Raw genomic sequence first — 27071 nt, 5'->3', positions numbered from 1 at the left:
ACAAAACTTCCTGAAAGGTTAAAACTATGTGCTGGACTGAGACTCTAACTTTGCCCATGAAAGGGCAAACACTTTACTGACTAAGCTACACATGTGCAACTCATGACACATTCCCCAAGGCTGTGGCTAAGCCATATCTCTGCAATGTCCTTTCTTCCAGAAGTGCTAGTCTCGCAAGTTTCAGAAGAGAGCTTCTGTGAAGTTTGGAAGGCAGGAGATAATGTACTTGTGAAAGTAAAGCTACGAGGGTGGGTTGTGAGTCATGCTTGGGTAGCTCAGTTAATAGAGCACTTGCCCACCAAAAGCAAATGTCCTGAGTTCAAGTCTCAGTCCAGCCCATAGATTTCATCTGCCAGAAAGTTTCATGTCAGCACAGAGTGAAAAATCTGTTTTAGATTAAACATCTTTCTCCTTAAAAAATCCCTCTGCATGGCAGAGCAAGGTGGGACTACTTTGTGGAAGCACAAGTTAGCTGAGGGCCACACCTTTTAAAATGGTTGCATGCATTAGTTAACTCTGCATTACAGAAAAGGTATAAATTGTTACATAAAAATTCTGACTGTCTTGGAAGGTCACAAAAAAACCATTACTGAGCTGCATGCGGCCCGTGGACTGCTAGTATCTGTTTTGGGGAGCTATATCTTAAGGTCCACTTTCTCGCAACTCTCAGATAAATTTTTACAGAGGATTACAATTTTATCATATTGTTGGCTAGGACTACTATATTGTCTGCAAATCTCAAGTTAGAGACTCTCTTTCCTTCCTAATAATTTTGGTCATAGCCATCTCAAGGAGTGCTATAGATAGTTTTGGAATATAGCAATACTCTGCTCTATGGCTCTTTCAATGCAATATTCCCTCGTGTTTTTTTCTATGCTGACAGAAGTCATCAAAGTATCATAGATGGTTCTGTCAACATAGAAAAATGAAAGGAAATTTTTTATTGGAAGAGGAGTAAAGCAGAGTGACCCTGTATCCTAGAAACTGTTTATGACAGTCCTTGAGATGATTAGCATATTTTATTACATATTTTCAATCTTTAATAGCGATTCTCAAGAGGAGGCTTTGTAAGCTCTTTGTGCCTTGTTTAGTGAGCATCTAATAAGTGAATGAGATTAATCAAGTTGCAACCATGTAACATACACTAGACTATTGCTAACATGGTCATTCCTTGCACACATGGATGTCAGACTAGTGGAAGTGCCAGCTTATTATCATAACTTTCCTTTAAGCTATTTGATTCTCTCTTCATCTGTTAAAAATTGGTCATTAAAAGTTGCTCATCCAACGTTCTACACAGCAGCAACAGGTTTCTGTGAAGAACCGGAGTTCAACCTATTTCTGATATCGAGTTTCTGCTTGAGGTCCAGCATAACGTGTTTCCTTTGGAAGGCGTTCTACTGAACTGTAAAGATAGCCACAGTTTTAAGCATATATAGCATTGTGTAACACTGTAATTAACTAACATTCATTATTGTAAGGAAGAATTCATTACCGTATGTGTCATTTCTGCTTGAGCAACTGGAGGCTGTATGTGGGCCAGGCCTTATTACTGAGGACCAGATTAGCAAGGGTTTAGTGTACTTTCCTGTGCCTTGCAATGTGTTCAGATTTCACCCTGGTGACTCGACATTCACAGTTTATGTGTAGACTTCAAAGAAACTTTGAAATATGGAGCACACTTCATTTCTCAGTTACAGAATATAATTTTATGATATATGGAAAAGAAATACCCTTTGTATCACCTCAGCTATAAAATACTGTAATCATACCAATGACTTTGAGTTGTTAGCTAATTTCAAGCAGTTCAAATTACATGCATACATCTTACACACTGCTTGAAATTAGCTGTCTGAAACTAGTCGTATGGTAAATATAATAATGATCTTCCAAAACCCAAGTACAACAACGGTTACTGCCCGATGAAACATCCTAGCTGTGGAGATCAGAATCAACTAAGTATGTAATTTTATGGAAGCTAGCCTAAATTAGTTGTTTTATATGTATGCTGTGCATCCTGTTTCACACCGACGTCACTTTCAACAGTATCTATAAAGTAATCATTAGAAATACTAAAGACTAGAAGAGTTCAGAGCTGCAATAACTTACTCAATTAATTCTAGAGTATTAATTTTTGCTTCTGTTGCATTGTTTCTGATTTTACTACAACTCACCAGCAAGACTTTGAAACATTATATCAGCTTTGTATCTGTTGGCTAATACTTATTGCTTTTAACACTCTGGAGACCAAGCCCAAGCATAGCACAGACCGCAACTTTGTGTTAAAAAGGCTGTGCCTCAGTATAGATTGGGCTGCAATTTTCTTGCCATATGAGAAATCTATTGCTCAAAAACGGGACTCATTTCAGTTGAGAACAATGTACAGATGTCTCGCTAACTGGAAACTGAATGGAGCTGCCTTCTGTTGTGAATTTCTAGTTGTTTTACTGTCGCAAAGGGCTGAGATAATATGATTGCACTGACGTAATTCTGTGCATGTAATCTTTAGGATTTGCAGTCTGCTGCAAGTATGATACAAATATGTCACGTTTATTAAGTGAGCAAGAAATTTTGGAAACTCATGAGAAATAAATTGCTCGATAACTCACCTCAAACTTTTTTCTTGGGAGGATAATTATACTTTCTGTCACCATTATTTTAAAATCTGTAAGCATCATAAGAACTAAAGTAAATACGAACAATAAATCTTGAAGTTTAGCAGTTATTTAGTATGTATTACCCTTGAAGAGATATCAATTACACATGTTCTAGTAATGCTTTAAATAATAGCATAAATGGCCGGTTTCATAAGCCCGATATCCTTCTATGGTGCCAGTCTCCAAAGTGTTAATCTTCTGACTACTTAGTGAAATTAATGTTTACACTGCTTGTGGAGTTCTTTATACCACTAGGAGTCAGCCTGTGTAGATTGCACTCATGTGTCTCTTAGTCTGAATTTTAGTAATAAAGTTTGGCCTAAATAATCTGAGAGGCGATAATTTATAGAATCTGCTGAGACAATTTGATCCTAATCTGTCATGGCATTGATGTATTAACCAAGCATGTGTTAAGTATTCTACTGGGAACTAGTCCAAGCAGATCTTTGCCCCCCCCCCCCCCCCACCCACATACACACCTCCTAACAATCCACTAGGTAACACTAAATATCCACGGCCAGATGATTTGTCTGGTGTTGTAATAGAATCAGTCTATTTATTCATAGAGATGGTTTGAGGCCGAAATGATACAAGTGTTCTCTTGAGGTGTCAAGCTCAGAGTGCTACCAAAGGAGCTCCTAGTGCAAACTTTGTACACAGGGAGTATTACGTGCTCTGTAGCCAAGTGTTGCTATGGTATAGTCATGTATTTCAAAACAATGAATGTTATCTACAGATTGCTGGTGTTCCATAATGACTGCAAGTGGAACCAATTCTATAACAACTGCTTCAAAGCCATCTGTTTTATTATCTAAGCTATATTCATTATAATGCAAAAAGACACAGTATTCACATGTGAAATTCTGTGTGGATACATACACTGCCATTATCTAGTATAGCTGACTAGTGGTGAACTTTTACACTTGTCTTGCAGATGTATTACTTCACTGGTATGGAAGTTCATGACTGATTCTCCCAAAATCTTAATTTTTGTGCTTGGGTGGAATGAATAAATGAGCAAATCCAACTTATTATTTACTGTTCCTAGGCTCCTTGTTATTATAAAGTGATGGTGACTATGCATTATGCAGAACCTTCTTTCTATGTTGCTTATGTTGTCAAATGTTGTGTTTTTAAAACTCATGCACACATTTTGAATTCCTTTATTACCATTTTTCATATCTTTATTTACACAAAAAATTTGGCAGCTAAGTTTTGCCCTAGACAATCTGCATGAAGAATAAATTTACCTGTTCTTACCAGTTGATGATTACAGATTTTAAGTCTATTTTTTGATGTGTGGCAAGACTGTTTGTTATGTCTTTTTTGTCCACAATAGCTGATAACGCATAATAAGAAACTCTCAAGGTAGCTTCAATGACAATGACCAAATTGGTGATTGATATATAATTCTTCTGCGGTTGTATCCATCTCTGTGCTTTGCTTACACTGCTTATTTTCTTTCGACGTGATTCGAGATTACTAGTTGCACTCCCACAGTTCATAATTGAAATTACTTGAAAGACATTTTTGTGCACAAAATGTACGTTATGTTTTACTACTTACATGATAATGTACTTTCAGCATGCTGTTTTCGTATGCAACTTTTGGTAATTTTTCAGAAACAGAAGAGATATTTTGTGAAACTTCTAGTGTATTCAGAACACTTTTTCCTACATGAAGTTTTGAGATGTCCGTTTTCAGCACATTGTTTCTGAATTGTTAACCTCACAGTTGTTCATTCAGCTTTTCAATTTCATCATTACAATTCGCACACATTTTCTTTTTAACAGAAAAAATAATGTTCTTATGTGATAAATTTTCACACAGTCTGTCATCTTGTTGCCATAAAGTTTGGTGTCACAGCTGGCCTAAAATACTGACAACATCTACTCTCTCAACAGATTTAACTGTAAATTTGTTAAAATTTAAGACTACCGTATTTACTCGAATCTAAGCCGCACTTTTTTTCCAGTTTTTGTAATCCAAAAAACCGCCTGCGGCTTAGAATCGAGTGCAAAGCAAGCGGAAGTTCTGAAAAATGTTGGTAGGTGCCGCCACAACTAACTTCTGCCGTCGAATATATGTAGCGCTACACAGACATGCTTTGTAGGCACAAAGATAAATACTGGTGCCAAAACCTCTGCGTCAGTAAATAAATCAAAAAAAAGGTGGAAGACGAGCTTTTTTTTCTCCGCCCCGAGTTTCGACCACTGCATTTTCATACATTATCCAACGAAGTAAATACAAATTCCGTATTGTTCATCTTCGAATGTATTAGAATTTCAATGTACTACGAAAATCCGACTGGCAAGACTGTTTGGGATGTTTGTCAATATGGCCAACTGTACGTTCTGAGTTTTTTCCTACCTGTGAGAAGAGATGGTTGCTAATAGTAACCTGATGAAATGTGAATCAGAAGCAGTATTCTCTTCACCATTCACCATAAGAATAATACGAATATAAACATTTTGCCATGTGTTCTTCCGTGTTTGTTGCTATCTCATTTAAATCCTGTCTGCCTAATAAACTACGAAACTAGAGTGAGGCAACGGCAAACGCGGAAGAATACACTTATCGTGTCTGTTTATATTCGTATTATTCTTAGCCTAATAGTGATACAGTCAGAAATGAACCACGGCAACTGACTAGATTTTTAAATCTAAGATGACTCTAATTTCTGTGCAGAATTTGATGTACTAAAGAAGCGGCCGCAAAGATTTTCAAACGGAGAAAGATTTGCGCCTAACTCTCGTTCAGAACATGTTCTATCATACGCAGCCTATTATTTGGTTCTTGTTGATCATTCTCAAAGAAAGCAGCAGTGTAAGTAACAACAAATAGCAGTCTCTTGACATTGCTTCGCTAATGAGACGGTTCGCCTCTTTTTAGTTGTAAGCGGCGGTAGCGCGCACAAAAGCAAGCCATGTCGCGAACGGCGACAGGCCGTAAACACGCACTATCAGAATGCGACAAACGATGCATGACACATTACAGTGATGCATTTTCAGCTTAGAGTGACGTAAACACCTATAACAGAGAAAACGGCACTTATCAGATCAAACAAAATAAGCAATCGATTCAAACCAGACGAAGCACGTGAAAAAGGAAGGGTACCCGTATAAATACGGACGCATAGCAACGGCTACCTGGTAAAGCTTACGACTCGAACCAAACTACTGTAGCTGTATCGTCATTCATTCGACCTAAATTGTGTCTCATATTACAATGGACCAATTTTGTTTCGATTTGGAGGTGCGGCCTAAAACTTTTATCTCCCCTAGAATTTCGAGTCTCAAATTTCAGGTGCGGCTTAGATTCGGGAAATCTTTTTTTCCTTTGTTTCGAGTCTCATTTTTCAGGTGCGGCTTAGATTCGAGTGCGGCTTAGATTCGGGTAAATACGGTACACATCCTGATAGAGACAAAATTTGATAAAGTGCCACGACTGTAAGAAATGTTGCTGAAGAAGTCTCAAAACATTTGTCAAAATGGGAGCTGACTCCTATTTTTCTTTTTAATCTATTTTGAAACTAATGTAGAATAGCAGCTTTCTTACTTAAATAATAGGGATAGGAAAGCAAGGAACAAATGTAATGAGTAAATATAAAGTTGTTTAAGTAGTGTGAAAGTAAAAAGGCAAATGTGTTCTGGAAAGAGGAGGAGATGCAGGGGGGGATTGAAAATACTTTGTGGCACTGCTAGCATGTGTCTACCTTTGACCCACACCACACCCTCCCAGTTCTCTCTTCTCTGGAGAAGACTAGTGCCTTTGTATATCAAATTGCTACATTTGTGAGATGTTACAGAGCTGCAATAGTTAAAATGTATCACAATTGGCGTGAATGTAGACACACTAAAGGCTATAAACATGACTACAGAGTATTACAACGACCATAGTGAATGCTTGGTTTGGTACATAATATATGGCAACAAATGTAGCAGTATGAAGCATGACACCCTGCAATTCTACAGCCACCAATCTGGCAAGATTTCAATCATGATCATGTGCTATGGCCTCAAACATATTAGCTAGCCCCATAGAAACCCCACAACCACCCAAACTTGCTTCACAGATGATCATTGATCAAATCAGTATGTATTATGCAACAACAACAAAAATTGTGTTATTAACAACTGGAGAAATATCTGACAAGTCATTATTGTTTTAACTTCTCAGATGAGGGCATGTATGTTTGGCGTCAACAGCAGCTGGTTATCGATTCATCATGAAAGGCAACAACAATGTTATCTCAGTAGTGACAGTTGTTTGCTATGGGCAAGTTTCCATAGCAAAGTTTCAATATCTGGTGTTTGTAGAGTGGCCACTAACTTCTGGTATCTCAATCTCTACTAGTGACATTTGGCAATGATGCAACAATATGCAGCCAATTTGTTTATCAGATTACCTTAGTATGAGTTAAGTGTATTTTTTAGGCAATTAATATGAAAAAGTGGTTTTACTGAATGATGACTATGCAAATGTTTTGTGCCACTGCAAAATTTCAACATGCTCTATCAAATATAAAAAAAAGGTCCACTCACTCTAAAAATATGCATTTCTATACCTATTTCCTTATGTAATTATCTGCAACATCTATTATTCTATCATTTCTTGTTGGAGATACTGAGAAACAACAACTACCTCCAACATTACTTGAGTTTAAATTTACTGTTCCTTGAGGTAAGTAGAGAAAGATTATTATGGAGACCAATGATCCACACATTTTGCAAATGAAGTAATTATGTTCACTCAATTTTAACCCTTTAAATCTGTCAAAAAAATACGATGCTGACAATACAGCCAAATGGAATAAGGCATGGGTAGAAGATGTGTCAACCCCAGAATAACTATGAAATAAGATAATTTCAGATATGTCTTACTGCAAATATCTATTGAGTGAACACCCAAAATAAATCATGATATTACGTAAAGAATTATAAGTTCCCTCAATACACACATCAAACTGCAACGGAATGTTACGAGAAAAGGGGCACAAACGTATGGCGGAAGAAGAAAAATAGTGTGAAAATTTATCAATAGATGGGACTGTATGTGTCAGGATACATAAATGAAAACACCTGACATGCGCACAACCCATTGATGTTGGTATAAACATGCCGGGTACATGGCTTTTCTTCCTTTTGCGTCTGTGACGTACGCCATGACTATCTCAATGCAGGATCGTGCTCTTCTTGTAAAGCTGTATTACATGAATGATGACTGTGTGCACATCACTATTTGCAGAAGTTCCGGACACTGAAGGGTTCGAAAAAAGGCATTGGTGTGATGACTGCCGTGGGTCTGGAGAAACTGTTTCAGAAATTTGAAAAGATGGGTTCTTTTAGTGTGCAACGTGGTAAAGGGAGGAAAAGAATTGACTCAACGTCCGTGGAAGCAGTGGCCACAGCAATGCAGGAGGAGACAGGTGGTGGTGTGCAAATGTGTAGTGCACAGAGAATTGCTAGAACATTGGACATACCTGTGAGCACGGTGTGTAAAATCCTACGAAACATCCCTCTTTGCTATCCATTCAAAATTACCCATGTGCACGAGTTGCTTCCTGTTGACCTGCCAGCAAGAGAGACCTTTGCTTTAAAATTTCTTGCTCACACTGAAGAGGACAATGATTGGCCATGGAAGATTTTGTAGACAGACGAAGCCCAGTTCCATCTGACAGGATATGTCAGTACACAGAATTATCGAATATGAGCAATGGAAAATCCACACGCAAATCAATCAGTACCACTTCATCCTGAAAAGGTCACTGTGTGGTGCAGGTTTACGGCATCATTTATCATAGGGCCATATTTTTTTGAAGAGACAGGTGCTTCCGGTCCTGTTACTTGTACACCTGTACCGTCACTGGTAAGCACTATGAGTGTATTTTGCACAAATATGTCATTCCAGCTCGGCAACAACTTGGATGGGATTATTTTTATGCAAGATGGCACACCTAAACACATTGAAAATCCAGTTAATCAGCTGCTGAAACACCATTTTGGAAATGCTAGAATTATCAGCCACCATTTCCCTACAGCCTGGCTGTCCCGATCACCTGATTTTAATCAAAGTGACTTTTGGCTGTGTGGCTATGAAAGATGTTACATTCAGTGTGCTGATTGCAAACACAACTGCATTAAAGGCACAACACATTCTGAACATGACCCCAGAAACATTTCGATCAGTTGTGGAACATGCTGTTTCTCAATTTCGACTTGTTGCAGAAAACGGTGGACAGCATATAACATGTTTTGCGCCAGTCAAATGGAAATTAATAATCCGATTTGATTTTGATTGATGATTTTTCATGCGAATTTTAACCTCAGGACAATTAAAAACTGATGTGACTGATGCTTTCTATGTGGTCTTTGGCCTCAGGACAATTAAAAACTGATGTGAGTGATGCTTTTTATGCGGTTTTTGGGCTCAGCACAATTAAAAACCGATTTTTCCCATCTGATGTGATATGACCTTGCCGTGGTGGATGAGCTTACATAATTAACAGTATCACATCTATACATCCATGCACACTGAGTAGTAAAGTTTGTTTAACATCAAATTTACACCTTAGGAATGGTTGTGAGATTCATTTGTCATTTGTAATTGACCACTATTAAATTATAATGCTTACAGCGCCATCTATTGTGACATTTTGTAAGTATTTATTTTTCTTCTGCCATACGTTTTCCCCCTTCTCCGATAATATTCCGTTGCAATTTGACGTCATTATGACCAGTGGTATTATTTCTACAGTGGTTTGAAAGTTTAACTTTAATTATAATTACCCTGTATATTTCGTAGCAATACAGAATATAACAAAATTGGTCCCAATTATTGTGTGTCATTTCACTGACTGTGTTTCATATTGTCACCGGTTGTCAAATTAGTTGAAAAGCCACTAACATAAAACATTCTACTGCTGGTATCTGCACCTGTTACCAGTATTGGCAGTTGGCAGAAAATGTTACTTACTTCCTGTTCACTGTTCATTCACGCACATGTATTACACTGAACTAAATATGTGCTACAATAATTTCTGTAGCTATAAAACAACGCAGTGAAATATATATGGGAATTAATGGGTGAAAAATAAATACATGCAATATACTGTTTATTTTTGGGCTTTAATAACTGGAAAACTCTGTTTTGTTAAAAAAATTGACAAGCACTGGAATGATAGAATACATTAAAGCTGAAATTAACGAGTATTAAAAGTTTCACGACGTTGTGGTTTTTGGTGAAGTGATGCCACTCGAACCACCATGGTGCGATCGTTTGATATACAAGTGAAGCAGCTTCAGCTTACTGTTGTTTAAGCTAGCTAAATGCGGTTGCAAAACTGCCTCTCCAACAATACCATGTAATTCTACCATACAAAATACAGCAGATTTCCTCACAGAACTTTCTTCATTATCATATGCCTGTAAACAAAACAAATTATTTATTGAAATAAAAATGAGATAAAGTAGCTAATTAGTCCTAGAAATGTTAACACTTAAAAATTATCTAAAATAATGTAAACATCTGGAAATGATCAAAATATTATATGTTTTGTTTTTATGGTATGGGGTGATCTTTTGTTTTTATTTCAGGCTGTACTCTTTCTTTCACACCATAGTAATTTCATTTTCATTTTTAACATAACTCTGAATACACTCTGTTGTAAATGATACTTTGCAAACCCCCATTTCCTGTATTCCTGCTGGTCTGTTAATCCCTTATATGACATTTACTTATGAATGCAAAAAAGATTATGTCCCTGTGATGCAGAGTTATTTACAAATACCAATTTCTCATTAATGATTTTCCTAATACAGGTAGTTGAATGTTTGTGTTACAACCGACATCTATCACATAGCAATTCACATCATATAACAAAAATGTACACAATGTATCACAATATTTCTACTTCACTACTTACATTCACAAAATACTATACATAATATTCATGGCAGCAACAACAAGGATTGCAGATGTTCAAAAGTGATACCACAATTATTACATAGACATCACACAAACTTTGTTTAATTCTGTATTGGACAACACAGAGCTAAAAAATAATCAGTTCTTCTACTAGAAGCTTATTATAACTTCAGAATAACATTGGAAAAGTTTTACAAGTAGAACAAAGAAATGCCAGGTTTGAAATAATACGAAAACCACAAAATTCTGTCTTTCGTACAACATAATGTCAAAAACCACACAAAGGTGATAGGTTTGGACAGTAGTGCAGAACATCAGTTCAAATGTCTTGTAAGGCTTTACACTTTGAAGAACACACAATTTCAGCAGAGACAAGTAGAAGATACTAGAGTGCATCAAGGAGGCCCCATAATGCAATACATGTCATTAGGAAAATCTTAACAAACTAAGTATCAAGACTTTTCACCACCATGTTACTGCCAATGATATTCAACAGCTGTCCACACAATCATGTTTCTTATTGTTGTAATATGGAATTACCATATCACAACAACAAAGGTTGATATTCAACAACTGTCCACACAATCATGCTTCTTATTGTTGTAATGTGGAATTACAATATCACAACAACAAAGGTGCCTATCTATCACCCCAACGGATTAAGTGCTTGAGATAAACAGCATTCGGCCATTTGTGTTTCTGTATACAGGGTGAGACAGGAGAAAGGGTACATACTTTTAGGGGTGATAATAGGTGATTCTGAACAAGAAACTTCATATGGACATACGCCATATTCCGAATGGTTTCCGACATAGATCACATTCAATGTACACTGTTATTTGTTTTTTCGTATTATTCAAACATTGTCATTGCTGACAACATAACACAGCAGTGTACAGGAAGTTGTGATGAGCAACTTGATAGGGACACTTGTGGTCTATTAAGGCAGGAAACTACCCGTTTTTTGTTGTTGTTCACAACCACTAATACCATCACTCCTCAAAGTGTATACCTTTCCTCCCGACTCACCATGTACACAACGAAGGAAAAAGAGAGAGAGAGAGAGAGAGAGAGAGAGAGAGAGAGAGAGAGAGAGAGAGAGAGAATGCACCAAATCTGTTTCTGTTTTCATACTGTAGCATTTCACAGTTTGCCAGTTTTTACTATTTTAACACCACAATGGTGCAAAATGATGCTTGCTTAAAATTATGAATCTAAATTATATTTTTCATTTAACATTGTATTTGTATGAAACGTAGTGGTAGTTACTTAATACTTTTTAGCAAATTCACCAAGGCAGCATAAAATCTACATTTACATTTTGGTTTTCAGCATTACATTACATAAAAGAAAGAAATAAAATAAAAATAAATAGGGGTCTCTGTTTCTACATGGTATTTTTTCTGCTATATTGTAACCTTCTAGTCACTTTTCATTTTCTACAAAATTTGTTTCTGCACAAACATTTGTATTTTTTGAAAATCTTTTCAGTGTTATGTTTTTTAATAAATAATACTTCAACACCAAGGAAACAATGGCAACAAGTGTAGTCCATAACTGTGCAAGTGAGAAATCTTAATTAATCAAAGCTATAAAACAAACTGGCTCAACCAGGAGCAGTTTAAAAAAATTAAGTTAAAAATAAAAAATAAAAAAACTTCCTGATTTATTCAGTTTTTAACCACACTGTGTAAAAATAATACAATTTAAAATAGCAACATTTTTACTTGAATAGAGGATGGACTCTGAGCCAATGGAATGTTAGTGATGATTCTGAAAGGTTCGTGAATTGAACAGTAACATCTTTTCTATTTTATTTATTTCAGTGATAATCCCACACACCACAGATTGTAATATTTGCAAGCTACATTACAAGATAGGATCAAATTTTTCTTCTCACAAAAGAGATTTCAATTTATTCTTTAAATTATATTTCCAGAGGGGTTTCACATCATTACAGATCCTACTTGCTTCCAATTTTCCTAATAAATCCAGTGGCTTAAAGTTATGGACACTTCTGGTTCCTCAAAGTATTTTAACTTCTGTAAAACATACCACATCATCTGAAGGTGACTAATATACAGACTATTCCATGGTAAAATAGCTTTGGTGATTGTAATATAACAAAACTGAAATTGGCCTGATTCACATAATGCTTGATTTTGTACAGGTCTTTGTATACATTCCTTTTGAGATAACATTTTAATTGTCCTCTCTACACCCTAACAACCACTTTTCTCATGTGTTGCAAAGAATAACTGTTCAGCCATTACTGATCTCAAAACTATTTTGATGGGAGAAATAGGTTGATCAAATTATATTCATTTTTGTATTGGCTTGCACATTATCACTAAAATAATGACAGCTTGTACTTATGAATACATTTCTATGATAAAATCTGGCATAGTTTTTGAATTCTGTAGAACATAGAAGTATCATGTTGCGTGTCATCTGGTCTGACATTTAAATGATCTTTCATCCTCAGTATTTCTGAGGTTAACTTCAATAGGTGTATAGTGCAAGAGTCAAATGTCCAACTGTAACCTTGGGTTTCTTCCTGGGTAGTAAAGTAGTAATTTTCACGGGGTAGTAAAGTAGTAATTTTCACGAAGTCCACTGATACTGTGGCAACGTGTACATCAGATGACCCTTTAAGGGTTGACTGTATAAAAATCATTGATTGGAGGTCAATTTTGATCTTAATTCAGAAAATGAACCTATTTCACAATTTCACTGTGTCTTATTACACTGAACTTGGATCAACTTAATCAGGTTCTGTGTTGATCTGAATTACCCTGAGACATGCTTGGCAAAACTGCTACATCATCTATTATCATGATTATCATGCTTTGACTGCACGAATAAATTGTACATCATATACACAAAGTATTTATTGTTGAAAGACTTGTGTTGTAAAGACAGTGGAAAATAAGCATAACAAACTTCCCCGTAGCCAGAAAAGATCAAGACATCCCTCAAGTAAAAGAAAAGAAACAACATAATTCTCAGTGCCTAATGTTCTTCTACATAGAACATTGTCCACCACATCTGCCTAGAATGCTAGGTGGTGTGGCCTCAAAACACAGAGCTGTCATAATTATTTTTTAACCATTATTGCACAAAATACACTACTCGACAGCTGATAATTTAAAGCCACTCAGGTTTGGCTGTTAGAGGGCACAGCTGATTTGACTGCAGAGACAAACTGTAAACAACTGTTGCTTTGCATTAGGTTTTCAGGAGTTTGCTAAACATGATAAAAACATACATAACGCAGACTGTTGGCAATGGATTTAGATGCTTTTCTGTGTGAATGAAAGCTCCAATAGTTCACAAGCTTTAAAGTTTTTTTTATTCAATACTAAAGAAACTATTCGTGCAGACAGTGGCAGAACTGTACACTTGCACTGTCTGTTTAAGTAGAGCTGTTATCGATATGAATTGACTTACATATGTTTACTTTTTCTGTTCGTCAATGTACATGCAGTTGCCAGCAGTTTAAGCATCTGTTCAGCAGTTAAAATTTAATTTCACTTGTTTAGTTACTGCTATTCATGTCTAGACAGCATTTTTTGTAGTAAATGTTCAGTCATTACTGTCTGGTGTCTGCAAATAGTTCTAAATTCCATTTTTAACTCTGCCACTTAAGTTTCTATGAAATGCCTTTAAATTAACACATTAATTATGAGTTATCTCCAAGAGTTATTATGAGATCACTTATTATCTGCATCCATTACATAAATCATTGGTAACTTACTTAACACAGCCTCACAGATTGAAAATATTATTTGAACTTCTGCAGTGAGGGAGTCATATTCACATATTTACTTGACACATCTTGTGTTAACAACAATTTCTTTATTATTATTATTATTTTCAACTTGTATTAACACAACAGAACCTGTTGTTGTGTGTACCATCACAAGGGTGTAAACTTACAGCTGTAGTTGAAATTGATTTGATCCACAAAAGTGTGTTAATCATGGATGATATCAGTTCAGGGTGATATAATTTGACATTAACGTTTATAAAAATGCTGATTTCTTACTCCAGCTTGATCTGAGTTCATTTTTTGTGCTAATCTAAGACAAACTGCTTTATGCAATTGACCCTAAGCACGTTGTTATATTTTGACTGAAACTTTGCAAAATAAGAGCGTGGAACAAGTTTTTCCAGTTTACATGAAAGGTTCATTATAAAATCTGTTATGTCTGCAGAATGTGTCATCATGTGTCTTCTTTCTGTTAAAACCCACTGATTAAATTCAATGCATTTTCTAATGAATGGTGCAGAAACATACTGAGTGGTGGTACCTTTAGCACTGGCTGAAATACAAGCTTTGGGGCAGACTGACCAGAATAAAATAAACTGCTCCCCCCCCCCCCCCCCTCCTCCTCCTCCTCCAGGATATTCACTTTTAAAATTGGAATGCATTTCACGCAACTTTTATAAAAATCAGCTGTTTCCCTGTTCATAAAAACTATTTACTAAATCAATTACCTAAGGTTTAAGCTTGATCTATCTTTTCAGGCTAGTTTCTGTTCAGAAACCTTATTCTTTAAAATATTCAGTTTTTGGTACAGCTAATAGTCGGGAGCTGCAAGAGTATTTCAAATGTTTTACCAAGGTAGATGCTGATGCAGCCAGTTACTGCAGTTTTTAACTTGGTGAAAACTGTTCCTTCATATCAAGCAACAAGTCCATGTGAACAGAATTTTCTGGCACTTCAGCATCTAATGCAATTCTTATTTTCTTTCTTACATTTTCCCATAATTTTCAAAGTTTTAACTTCTGTATATCCCTTTTTACTGCCTTCATTAAGTGACGTAATAACAAAAGATAGAACCCTACCACTATATGACTTAAGTTACCACTCCTCCCTTTGTTTTTAAACAAAATATTATTTACTATTAAGAACAGTAACACTGAACACATATATTTCTTAATAATTATTTGTACATATGTTTGAAACAACAGACACTGTAAGACAAACTCATAAAAAGTGACCTAAAATTTTTAACATAGCACACAAGACAAAACACCCCAGTGATTTTCTTCTTCAATTTTTTACTTTGCCACTAAATGTCTATGAAATGACTTTAAATTGATCACATTAATTACGAGTTGCCCCTGAGAGTTGTAATGAGGATTATTTTGGGTACCCTTCCATTACCTTTGTGTCTTATACAATGTGTTCTTCAGAGTACTTAATCACCAAATTTCCCATAAACTGGATGGTAAATGAAAACTTTAATTTATTTTCAAAATATTATGAAGTATCATTCTGCACTATCGTGGTATTAAAAATGTAATAAATTTCAAATAAAATGAAAGAGCTAATATATATTGGGTGGGTAGCGGGAGAAACAGGTGGAAAGTGGGTGGGGTTGGGCATGCGTATAGAGCTGCTTGGAGGAAGGCAGTAGATGTGCTGGATATGAATACAGAAGGGATGATTGGCAGCTGCATGGGCTAGGCATGCGACACATGGGCACCGGAGCTGGTTGGGCATTTTTTTCTTTTTTTATTTTTCCTCTTTTGTTGAACTCACATGAAAAGATCTCATAAAGCCAAATATCGAAAGACTATTATCTGACAATGAAACCTTTTAGAGGTGACAAAAGTTAAATAGTAATTATAGGTTAAGTTTGTTCTTAATTACTGAAATAATTCACTCACTTTGATGAGACTTTCCATTATTTCTTTCAGATGTGGTTCTAAAATATCTTGCGTAGTGTGTTCAATGACACGAGTTAAAATTTTTATAGCTCCCAAATTCATTGGAAGATCTCCTGTTTTTATCAATGGACAAACTACATTAATGAGTTGTTCAGGAGGCAGTGATTTTCCAATAGCTGAAATGCAGTGCTCAGCTGCTTTCGACACCTGAAAAATATTCCACATAAATGCCTTTCCTTGTTAAAGAGAACATTTACTAAATAAAATAAGCTGAAGTTGCTGAGCATGGTATGCAACGTGCAGAATAAATAGTTTTATAATAAAAAAGAAGACACACCCTGTATTTCCAGTCAAAACTGAAAATTATAGCTCCGCAATATACTGCTAATTCCAAAGAAAAAAATTGATGCATTACGTTGATTTGATCAAAATCAGTTACACATTTTTGCTCTAGCACACACTCATGCCTATACTTTTAGTAATCAATTAGAACTGTGAAAACTAATGTTTCATGGTGAAATTGCACAGGATAAAATGTGGTGGAACAATATAGGAAGGCCAGACCTACATGGAATGCCAGTGTAAGACTTTTTGGTCCTACAACGGGCCTTGCATGCAGATCTTGGGTATAGTGGACCTGCCACACAATACTCGAGGTCTAAGGAAGCAGGACAGCATTTTTATCAGTCTTCTGACTGGTTTGATGCAGCCCACCATAAATTCCTCTCCTGAACTAACCTCTTCATCTCCGAGTAGCACTTGCAACCTACTTCCTCAATTATCTGCTGGATGTATTCCAATCTCTGTCTTCCTCTGCAGTTTTTGCCCTCTACAGCTCCCTCTAGTACCATGGAAGTGATTCCCTCATGTCTTAACAGATGTCCTATCATCGTGTCCCTTCTCCTTATAAGTGTTTTCCACATATTCCTTTCCTCTCCAATTCTGCGCAAAACCTCCCCATTCCTTAACTTATCAGTCCATCTAATTTTCAACATTTGTCTGTAGCACCACATCTCAAATGCTTTGATTCTCTTCTGTTCCCGTTTTTTCCCACAGTCCATGTTTCACTACCATACAATGCTGTACTCCAGACGTACAGTCTTAGAAATTTCCTCCTCAAATTAAGGCTGATATCTGATATTAGTAGACGTCTCTTGGCCAAGAATGCCTTTTATGCCATAGCTAATATGCTTTTGATGTCCTCCTTGCTCCATCCGTCATTGGTTATTTTACTGTCTAGGTAGTAGAATTCCTTAACATCCTCTACTTCATGACCATTAATCCTGATGTTAAGTTTCTCACTGTTCTCATTTCTGCTACTTCTCATTACCTTCGCCTCTCTTCGATTCACTCTCAATCCATACTATGTACTCATTAGACTGTTCATTCCATTCAGCAGATCATGCAATTCTTCTTCACTTTGACTCAGGATAGCAATGTCATCAGTGAACTGCATCACTGATATCCTTTCACATTGGATTTTAATTCCACTCCTGGACCTTTCTTTTATTCCCATCATTGCTTTCTTGATGTACAGATTGAACAGTAGGGGTGAAAAGCTAATCCTTGTCTTACACCCTTTTTAATACGAGCACTCTGTTCTTGGTCGTAAACTCTTATTATTCCCTCTTGGCTGTTGTACATATTGTATCTGACACGTCTCTCCCTATAGCTTACCCCAACTTTTCCAGAATTTCGAACATCTTGCACCATTTTACATTGTTGAACGCTTTTTCCAGGTCAACAAATCCTATGAATGTGTCTTGATTTTTCTTTAATCTTGCTTCCATTATTAACCGCAAAGTCAGAATTGCCTCTCTTGTGCCTTTACTTTTCCTAAAGCCAAACTGATCATTATCTAGCATATCCTCAATTTTCTTTCCAATTCTTATGTATATTATTCTTGTAAGCAACCTGGATGCATGAGCTGTTAAGCCAATTGTGCGATAATTCTCGCACTTGTCAGCTCTTGCTGTCTTCGGAATTGTGTGGATGACGCTTTTCCAAAAGTCAGATCGTATGTCGCCCGACTCATACATTCTACACACCAACGTGAACAGTTGTTTTGTTGCCACTTCTTCCAATGATTTTAGAAATTCTGACGGAATGTTATCTATCCCTTCTGCCTTATTTGACCTCAAATCCTTGCAAGCTCTTTTAAATTCTGATTCTAATACTGGATCCCCTATCTCTTCTAAATCGACTCCTGTTTCTTCTTCCATCACGTCAGACAAATCTTCCCCCTCGTAGAGGCTTTCAAGTGTATTCTTTCTACCTATCTGCTCTCTCCTCTACATTTAATAGTGGAAGTCCTGTTGCACTCTTAACGTTACCACCCTTGCTTTTAATGTCACCAAAGGCTGTTTTGACTTTCCTGCATGCTGAGCCTGTCCTTCCGACAATCGTGCCTTTTTCGATGTCTTCACATTTTTCCAGCAGCCATTTCGTCTCAGGTTCCCTGCACTTCCTATTTCTGTATTCCTGAGTTTTCCAGAACATTTTTGTACTTCCTCCTTTCCTCAACCAACTGAAGTATTTCTTCTGTTACCCATGGTTTCTTCACAGTTACCTTCTTTGTACCTATGTTTTCCTCTCCAACTTCTGTGATGGCCCTTTTTAGAGATGTCCATTCCTCTTCAACTGCACTGCTACTGAGCTATTCCTTACTGCTGCATCTATAGCCTTAGAGAACTTCGAAACGTACCTCGTCATTCCTTAATACTTCCGTGTCCCACTTCTTTGTGTATTGATTCTTACTGACTAATGTCTTAAACTTCAGCCTACTCTTCATCACTACTATATTGTGATCTGAGTCTATATCTGCTCCTGGGTACGCCTTACAATCCAATATCTGGTTTCGGAATCTCTGTCTGACCACAATGTAATCTAAATGAAATCGTCCCGTATCACCTGGCCTTTTCCAAGTAAACCTCCTCCTATTTTGATTCTTGAACGAGGTATTCGCTATTACTAGCTGTAACTTGTTACAGAACTCAATTAGTCTTTCTCCTCTGTTGTTCCTTGCCCAAAGCCCATATTCTCCTGTAACCTTTTCTTCTACTCCTTCCCTTATAACTGCATTCCAGTCCCCCACGAGTATTAGATGGCACGGCAAACAATTTTATGGCAAAGTATTGCAACCACACGGTAGCTTCTACAGCACACATTTCCCATCAGACTGAGTATTGTTGGTTTACAGAGGCTGCAATGTATGCTTTACAGCTCATCAGAGGACTTAGTCTCATAAAAAATGGGTGCTGTTCACAGATGAGTTGAAGTATAGTCTAGAGAAGGATTCTCACCATTTGTTCATCTAGTAAGTCCCGCTGAAATGTTACAATATTGCGAGTAATTAGGAAAATAATTAATACACTGCCAGCTTTGTCAATTGGGTCGATATCACGTTAAGAGCATGTACACCACCACAATGAGTTTCTAGGGATATTGTGATACCTGCTGTCTATACAAACAACAACGTGCAAAATTATGCACGCATTTTTAATTAAGTTTACAAAGCTGGGATCCATCAGATCAATGAGTATGCCCCATTACACTGGACTGGCCTGGTGGTCATATGCAATCACCAGGTGAACATCATTCTTTTAGTGTGGCCACTTTGTCCAAGAAATTAAATTTGGTTGTACACACACGGTGTAGTATGCTATAGGCCACTGCTGACTTGTGTAAGGCACCTGTCCAGTAATGAGAGATGTTACCACCAGTCACACTGCATGCCCTGTTCTGCTGTAATGGAGTACTTGTGCATCCTGTGCTGTCACGTGAAGACACCACATGCAATATGGGAATTTAAAGTGATATGCACATCAAATTTGTTAATTTACAAATACCTGAGAAAGTGTGTTATGCATATAACTCTGTGTAAACATATACACTATTTAAAATGAAAACAAATGTGTGTCAACTGCAGTTGTGAAGCTTCAATGGTATTTTAAAAAGTATGTTTTAATGTTTCCATTATTATGAATTATCTTATAAAGAAAGACTTAGCCACCATTTAAGTGACTGTATTATGGGCAACAACCATTGCAATTGGAGAATTTTTGCAGAGATTCTCATATTCTTTAAAAGAGGAACAATATACTTAATCCCATTATGAAACATCAGAGAACAATGAAAGTAGAAATTGGTTTGAAAGAAATCCTGTTTATCACTACCTTATTTTATACTTGATCTATAGTATTTTATCGCATGCCACAGAGACAGTAGCTACAATATAAATCATGTACAAAAGAATGCGCATATTTCAAATGCCAGTAAATAAATATTACACAAACCTCTTTGCACGGGTCACTGTAAGCTGTTAGCGTTCGCAGCACGATTAACTCTACGTACATATTAAAACAATGTCTCACAGTCGGGTCTTTGATCATATCGTGTAGCACATTTAAAATGTACGTCTTCACTGGAGAGTGAGGTAGTGCCAATTGTGACACCAGAACCCTTAATAGAACCCTATAAAAATAAAGTAATGGCATACATAAGTCAAAATCATACGTGCACTGTATCAGTAATATTAGGAATTTAGCTTTTGCCCTAGATGAGTACAATGTTCAGTGTCAATATTTAAAATGCCACCCACAGTCAAAGCATGTTTTTACATTATGTGAATCTGAATTAAATGCATGGAAGATTATTAATAACAAAAATAATTATGATGATAACAACAATGCCACTGCATAAGATGTTAATTACAATTTATTAGCAACAAGTATGGAATTAGAAAGGTGATGGCTATAGTCTATCATGACATGTGCACTGACATGGCAATCACTCTATGTGCATGTGCTAAAGGGAAAAATGAACTTCTATCTGATAGTTTCCAAACAATTAAAACTGTGAAATATTCATGCCACGAATATGGCCGATACATACGATAAGCACATGAAAACTATCTGTTCATGTTGATATCTCCCCCCCTCCCACCCCCAACCCTCTTCTCTCTCTCTCTCTCTCTCTCTCTCTCTCTCTCTCTCTCTCACACACACACACACACACACACACACACAAACGGTATGATAATCATCAAAACATGTTTAATTAAGAGATGTTATGTTACTCTGATACTGTGAATGACTAAAGGTTTTTGTCAAATAATTCGATTAACTCTGATCACTTAAGGGTTACTTTCAGTCACTATGCCAACAATAAAATTTGCAACTCACATGGGCAATCAGTAGAAAATACACACAAAATTTTTGAGTCACTTTCAACATCAACTTTCTGATTATATATGTTCCACATGGCCATCAGTCAGCCAATTTCATTTCCTGGATTAATAAACCATCTTACAGGGGGCACGTCTGTAACCTTTCGGGGATGTGAGCTTTCTCTAGCATTGGCAGAAGTCATTTTTAACAGAAGAAGCTGATCTGCTCTTTTGGCATTATGGTGACCTTGATCATACAGGAAGGATCGAAAGAAGGACAACTGGAGTTGAACACCCCATCAATCAGAAGGTAATTAGAAATGAGCCAAAACTCGAATCAGACAAGGATAACAAAGAAAATGGCCCATGTCCATTTCCAAGGAAGCATCCCACCAGTGGCCTTAAGTGATTTACATAAACCATGGAAAACATAGAGGCTGGGTAGGGATTTGAGCCCCAATCCTACTGAATTCAAGCCCAGTGCTGTATCTATTGTGCTAATTTGCATGCTCTACCTACTCAGCTAGCCCTGAAGTGACCCCTCTTCTAAATGCAACATTTTTCAAATGATTTCAACTGTCATGATGATCTACTGATAGCTTTCATTAGAATTTTGTGTGTGCGGTTGGATGAAAAACAAAATCTAAATAATAAATGTAAGAGGCAACACGAATACCTCCATTATGAAGCTCACTATCTCCATGAAAGAACACTAACACTATCTCAACAGCTGCAGGTAATGTTGGAAAGACAGCTGCTTAGTGTCAATAGTATAGTGGTGGAAGTTTAAAATCACTGCCCAAATTGTTGCAGATTGTTTTATATGTAATTAATAATTTACAGAATTCAGACATGACCAACAGAAGAAAAGGTGACAGATATGGACCAAAACTCCTCACAACACACATAGGATGATGCAAAAGAGTCAAAAAGTTGTACACTGGTGGACTATGCAGGGGAACGGGTTAGAGAAAGCAACATTTGAATATTGCATCTTAAAAACTGACAGTGTGTACGGGTTCGGGGGGAGACAATACTACAATAAAAAGTCCATCTCTTAAAACACCAAAATAAAGCACTATACAATCATGGTCAACACTGAATGTCTTTATGCCATCTGAATGACTTTATATGAGAAGCTAGAGGTTTTGGATAATAGAATATTAAAAAACATTTACAGAGAGAATTTCAGAGGCTGTGAGGAGATGGAAGTCGCGTTTCTGACAACTGCACAGAATGAATGGTAACAGATTAACCCCAAAAGCAAAGAACTATTAGCACATACTCATAGCACTTGAGCCTCCACACTGTTGGTGATCCAATAATGTATTCGACAGCTGCTATCTCGTTGAAAAAAGGCAACACTACTTCATCAGCTATGTACACAGATTTTAGTGTTGACACACCTTTATGATCTTTATTGGGAAGTGAGCAAGTTGAAAGAAATGAGGAACTAAAAACTGTACTCACTGAAAGAAAAAAAATGTGTAAAATGGTACCCATATATTAATATATTTAAAAGGTTGCTAATATTTCAGCAGATAACACATTTGTTGTTTATCAAGCTATTGAAAAGATAAAAGAAGCCAGAGACATAAATGTCAGGTTATTTAAGTGATCATATATGTTTCAAAGTAATAAAGGTGTGTTATTAAAAATTTCCAGATCTTTCATTAATTTTCAACAAACAATTTCTGTGCTACGGCCATTTAAATAAAATCCTGCAGTCCTGTAGCAGCCTTCCACACAAGTTTACTAAAGAGCACCAAACACACTAAAAGTCATCTTACTCACTTATTAAAATACTCTCACCCTTTTCTGTGTTTGTTCATATCATTATCAGTTACACTACTTTCTCTTGCTGACTATCTTATGATGCTAAGTGATTTTTTTAAACTGTCTATATGTCTCATTTTATCATTTGGCTTCTTAAAAGTGTGTATTTCTTCTGTAGCATTTACCACATTCTCTCATTCCAGTTTTCACACTTTACGTTACAGACAGACAAATTTGAATGTCTTGAGACCAGGCTCATTTTTACTTTGGCTTTTTCATGACTATCACAAGCTGCTTTATAACACATCACTGCCTATGGTTATAGACCTGTGCCTTACAATAAAAAGGCAAGTCAACAAACAATACAGAATAATACAATCTGGGCGTAGTGTGCCACGGTAATCATCTGAACACCTACGACAGTTTTAGTTAAACAGGAAATGTGGAACCACTACCTATATTACATACAATACTGATCAGTTAAATAAATGAAAAGAAAATCAAGCTACTCAGTTACACATGAATGATGTAGAAATAACAAAATTATATTTGGACAACACAAACAATGATGGTACTATACTGTCTTCTGAAACTATGCAACAGAAATTGCAGAACAAATTTTCTGAAACTTACTTGAAATTATAGACTATGATACCAACGGCTCCAGATTTTATTAGGTGTTTTAACTGAGAAAGTGCTTTCTTACAGTCTTGCTCAGATACTTTTGCATTTCCTTCATCATCAACTTTTAAAGTGTCAATCACATTCTGCACAATTTGACAGTTTTCTTCTACTAGAGCTGCAATTGAAATAAACAAACAAATAAAATAATTAATGCATTTTATAAATACACACTATCTGTAGGAAGATTGTACACTGAATTTGCAAGTTACAGGTTTCAATATGTTATTTACATATATTCATTTATGAGTGGCCAGGTGCTATGGTGGGGTAAACAGGTTGTTAGCTTTAGATGCAATCAAAGAGAAATATTTGTGACTGTAAACTACAATTGGGAACAAACAGACCTTCTGACTATAGGTACCACCAACCTTCCCAGGAAGTGAAGAGACTGGTAGGCAGCTGCTCGCAGCTGAATGATAAACTGTTGGCTGTTTATGATGCCAATGTTCACAACCTAATGTGACGAGTAGATATGTGAACACCTACTGCACAGCAATTCAGAGATCTTGAATAGGGATAAGGAATCTAGTCTCAGGAGTAGAAAAAGGGAAAAAGTAACTGACATACTTTTGGGTCCATCTAAAGACAGATGCCATGTGGGCACCATCCTTATCTGATCACATGTATAATAAGTTTGGGGTTCAAATGGGTCTTAAACAGACTATGGCCTATAGGAATCCTAGGAAAACAGACATAGGAGAGACTTAAACTAAAACTTATCTCAAGTCAAAACTTCGATAAGAAATCCAGTAGATCTGAACTCAAAACTTCGATAAGAAATCCGGTAGATCTTGAGGAAATGGCAGATGAAGTGATGTCTGCTATTATGACCTCATACTTAGAAAATTGTCCAGTCACCAAGACATGCACAAACAGGAACGTACCTGGATGGAATGATCATTTGGAACTGCAATGGAAGCAGGTAAGAAGAACGTTCAACTTTGCGAGAAGGAAAATACAACGGGCAAAATATTGGGAAGCCCTTGCCAAATACAATCCTGCCATTAAGCAAGGGGAACTATCACCCTGGGAGATATTCTGTGAGGTGAAAGGTACAGCTACTAGAGCCAGACTTCATAAAATACCCACAAGAATACCAACCAACCCAGGAGACACTCTAAGGAAGGAGGGTGGCGGGTATACAAGGATAGCACAAAAGATCCTGGATTTGCTCCCAAAACTCATTTCCCTCAATGCACTCTAGCTGGTAACACAGACCAGGTTTCAGTTCCTGGAAGGTAATGATTTACAAGTAACCAAAAGGAGAACTGAGAATCTGTCAGACAATGTGTTGATTTCAAAAACATCGCATGGGTGGTCCGAATGTTTCAACCATTCAAGTCACCAAGCCGAGACAGAATCTTTCTGGCTCTACTGCAACAAACAACAGAGGGCTTAACCAGACTCGTGTGCAGACTACTAAGAGTCAGCCTGGTAGCAGGAGCCTAATGCTTGGAGGACAGTGAAGGTTGTTTTCATTCCAAACCAGGGAACACTGAACGTTCCAAGGCCGATGAATTGAGACCAATCAGTCTATCCTCCTTTCTCCTAATGATATTATAAAATATGGTTAATGTGAATGTTGGGGAAAGGAAGTTAACTTAGGTTCCTCTACATGCAAACAAACATGCATATTAACTCAGCAAATCATGCAAAACAGCACATCATGAACTTGTTGGGAAGGTGGAAAAATTCTTTATACGTTCAGGAAACAGCTCCCTGCATCTTCCTAGATATTGAGGGAGCTTTTAGCAATACAATTTATGATTATAGAGTTTCAAGAAGAGCATAGCATTAAGATTACGATATGCCAGGTGGATTGAAGACCATGCTGAGTTGACAATAGGTAGAAGAACCATGAGGAATGAGAAAATGTTGATCCCTTTTGTCCCCACAGCTGTGGAACCTAGATGTGAATGAACTTGTCAAAGAGTTAAATACTGGAGGATACTTTGCCAAGAATACACAGAGGAATTAATCATGTCACATCAATGGCACAATTCACTCTGAACATTGTGCAACAATGCAGCAGGAAATAGAATCTAAGGTTCTGTCCCAGGAAAACATTGTAGGAGGAGGATGACGAGGAAGAGATTAATGTTTAATGTCCTGCCAACATGAAGGTCATTAGAGACAGAGCACAAGCTTGAATAAGGGATTGATGGGGAAGGAAACGGGCCACACCCTTTCAAAGGAAGCACGCCGACATTTGCTTGGACTGATTAAGGGAAATCATGGAAAAATGTGGATGGCCGGATGTGGGTTTGAACTGCTGTCATCCCGAATGCGAATCCAGTGTGCTAAACACAGCGAAAACTGTACTTTTAACGTTCATGAGGAAGCATATACAGCACACGTACCGAAATCATATGCTCTTCAAGGACGTTCTACCATCCGAGTTGATAATGAAGTATCTATACATAACCCTTGATGGGAAACTATCTTTGACCTCTCACATTAAGAATATTTGTCCCAAAACAAAAGGTGCTATTATGGGTACTAAAAGGGCCTGTGGTAAAAACTGGTGTGTAAGTCCCAGGAGCATGTACTGGATAGACACTTCTGTAATAAAACCTATGATAATCTATGGGGCTACTGTACAGTAGAATAAAGTAGAACAGAAGGTGCTTGACACGGTGCAGAGACTGGTCTCCTTAGCTATAACAGGCGGAATTAGCAGCACACCAACTGCTGGGATGGAGAGTATACTAGACAATCCCCCATTACATCCCTGGGTTACAACAAAGGCAGCAGAAGGGCATACAGGTTAAAACTTGGAAACCTATAGGATATCCAGAATCCCACACCAATTTAGTAAATGTAGTAAGTATAGGAATGGTCAGGGAAATGCCAGCTAACTAGACAATAGCCTCCAGCTGCTTCAATAAACATTTCAAGACAACAAATGGCAGTCAGGGGCAGTGGAAGAATGAACCACAATACCATTCATGAGAGACAGTCTGGCTTACTGGTGGATTGAAAACAGACAAAAGTGCTGGGGACAGGTTACAGCCTAGACATGAGAAAGCAATCTCTGTAGGGAAGCTGGCAACAATATTACTGAAGGAAGTCTTTGCTATTAGAGAGTGTGTGTGGAGGAGAATCTGCCTAGGTGCTACAAGGATTGTGGTAGTTGCATTCACTCAGACAACCGAGCAGCTCTGAAATCTTTACCAGCCCCT

General features: G+C 37.0%; 1 protein-coding gene across 19 annotated transcripts in view; it reads right to left on the bottom strand.

The window, feature by feature from the left end:
- The window catches only part of LOC126183635 (CLIP-associating protein 1-B-like), a 764859-nt gene that overhangs the window by 508339 nt on the left and 229449 nt on the right, over positions 1–27071 (bottom strand). Inside the window, exons 28-31 of one of the 19 annotated variants that reach the window (XM_049925759.1) lie at positions 23839–24004; positions 20558–20735; positions 16263–16469; positions 9766–10081 (exon numbers count right to left, since the gene is read on the bottom strand). The exons of 17 other annotated variants lie outside the window; for them this stretch is intronic. In XM_049925759.1, coding sequence (XP_049781716.1) covers positions 9878–10081; positions 16263–16469; positions 20558–20735; positions 23839–24004 — 755 coding nt within the window. In that variant the 3' untranslated portion in view covers positions 9766–9877. Of the gene's footprint in view, positions 1–9765; positions 10082–16262; positions 16470–20557; positions 20736–23838; positions 24005–27071 lie in introns of those variants that run through there. One more of the 19 variants, XM_049925772.1, reaches the window with a different exon arrangement.

This window comes from Schistocerca cancellata, chromosome 4, assembly GCF_023864275.1.
Source record: "Schistocerca cancellata isolate TAMUIC-IGC-003103 chromosome 4, iqSchCanc2.1, whole genome shotgun sequence".
NCBI lineage: Eukaryota > Metazoa > Arthropoda > Insecta > Orthoptera > Acrididae > Schistocerca > Schistocerca cancellata.
Note: the sequence above shows the minus strand (reverse complement) of the source record. Positions and strands in the feature narration are given on the sequence as shown.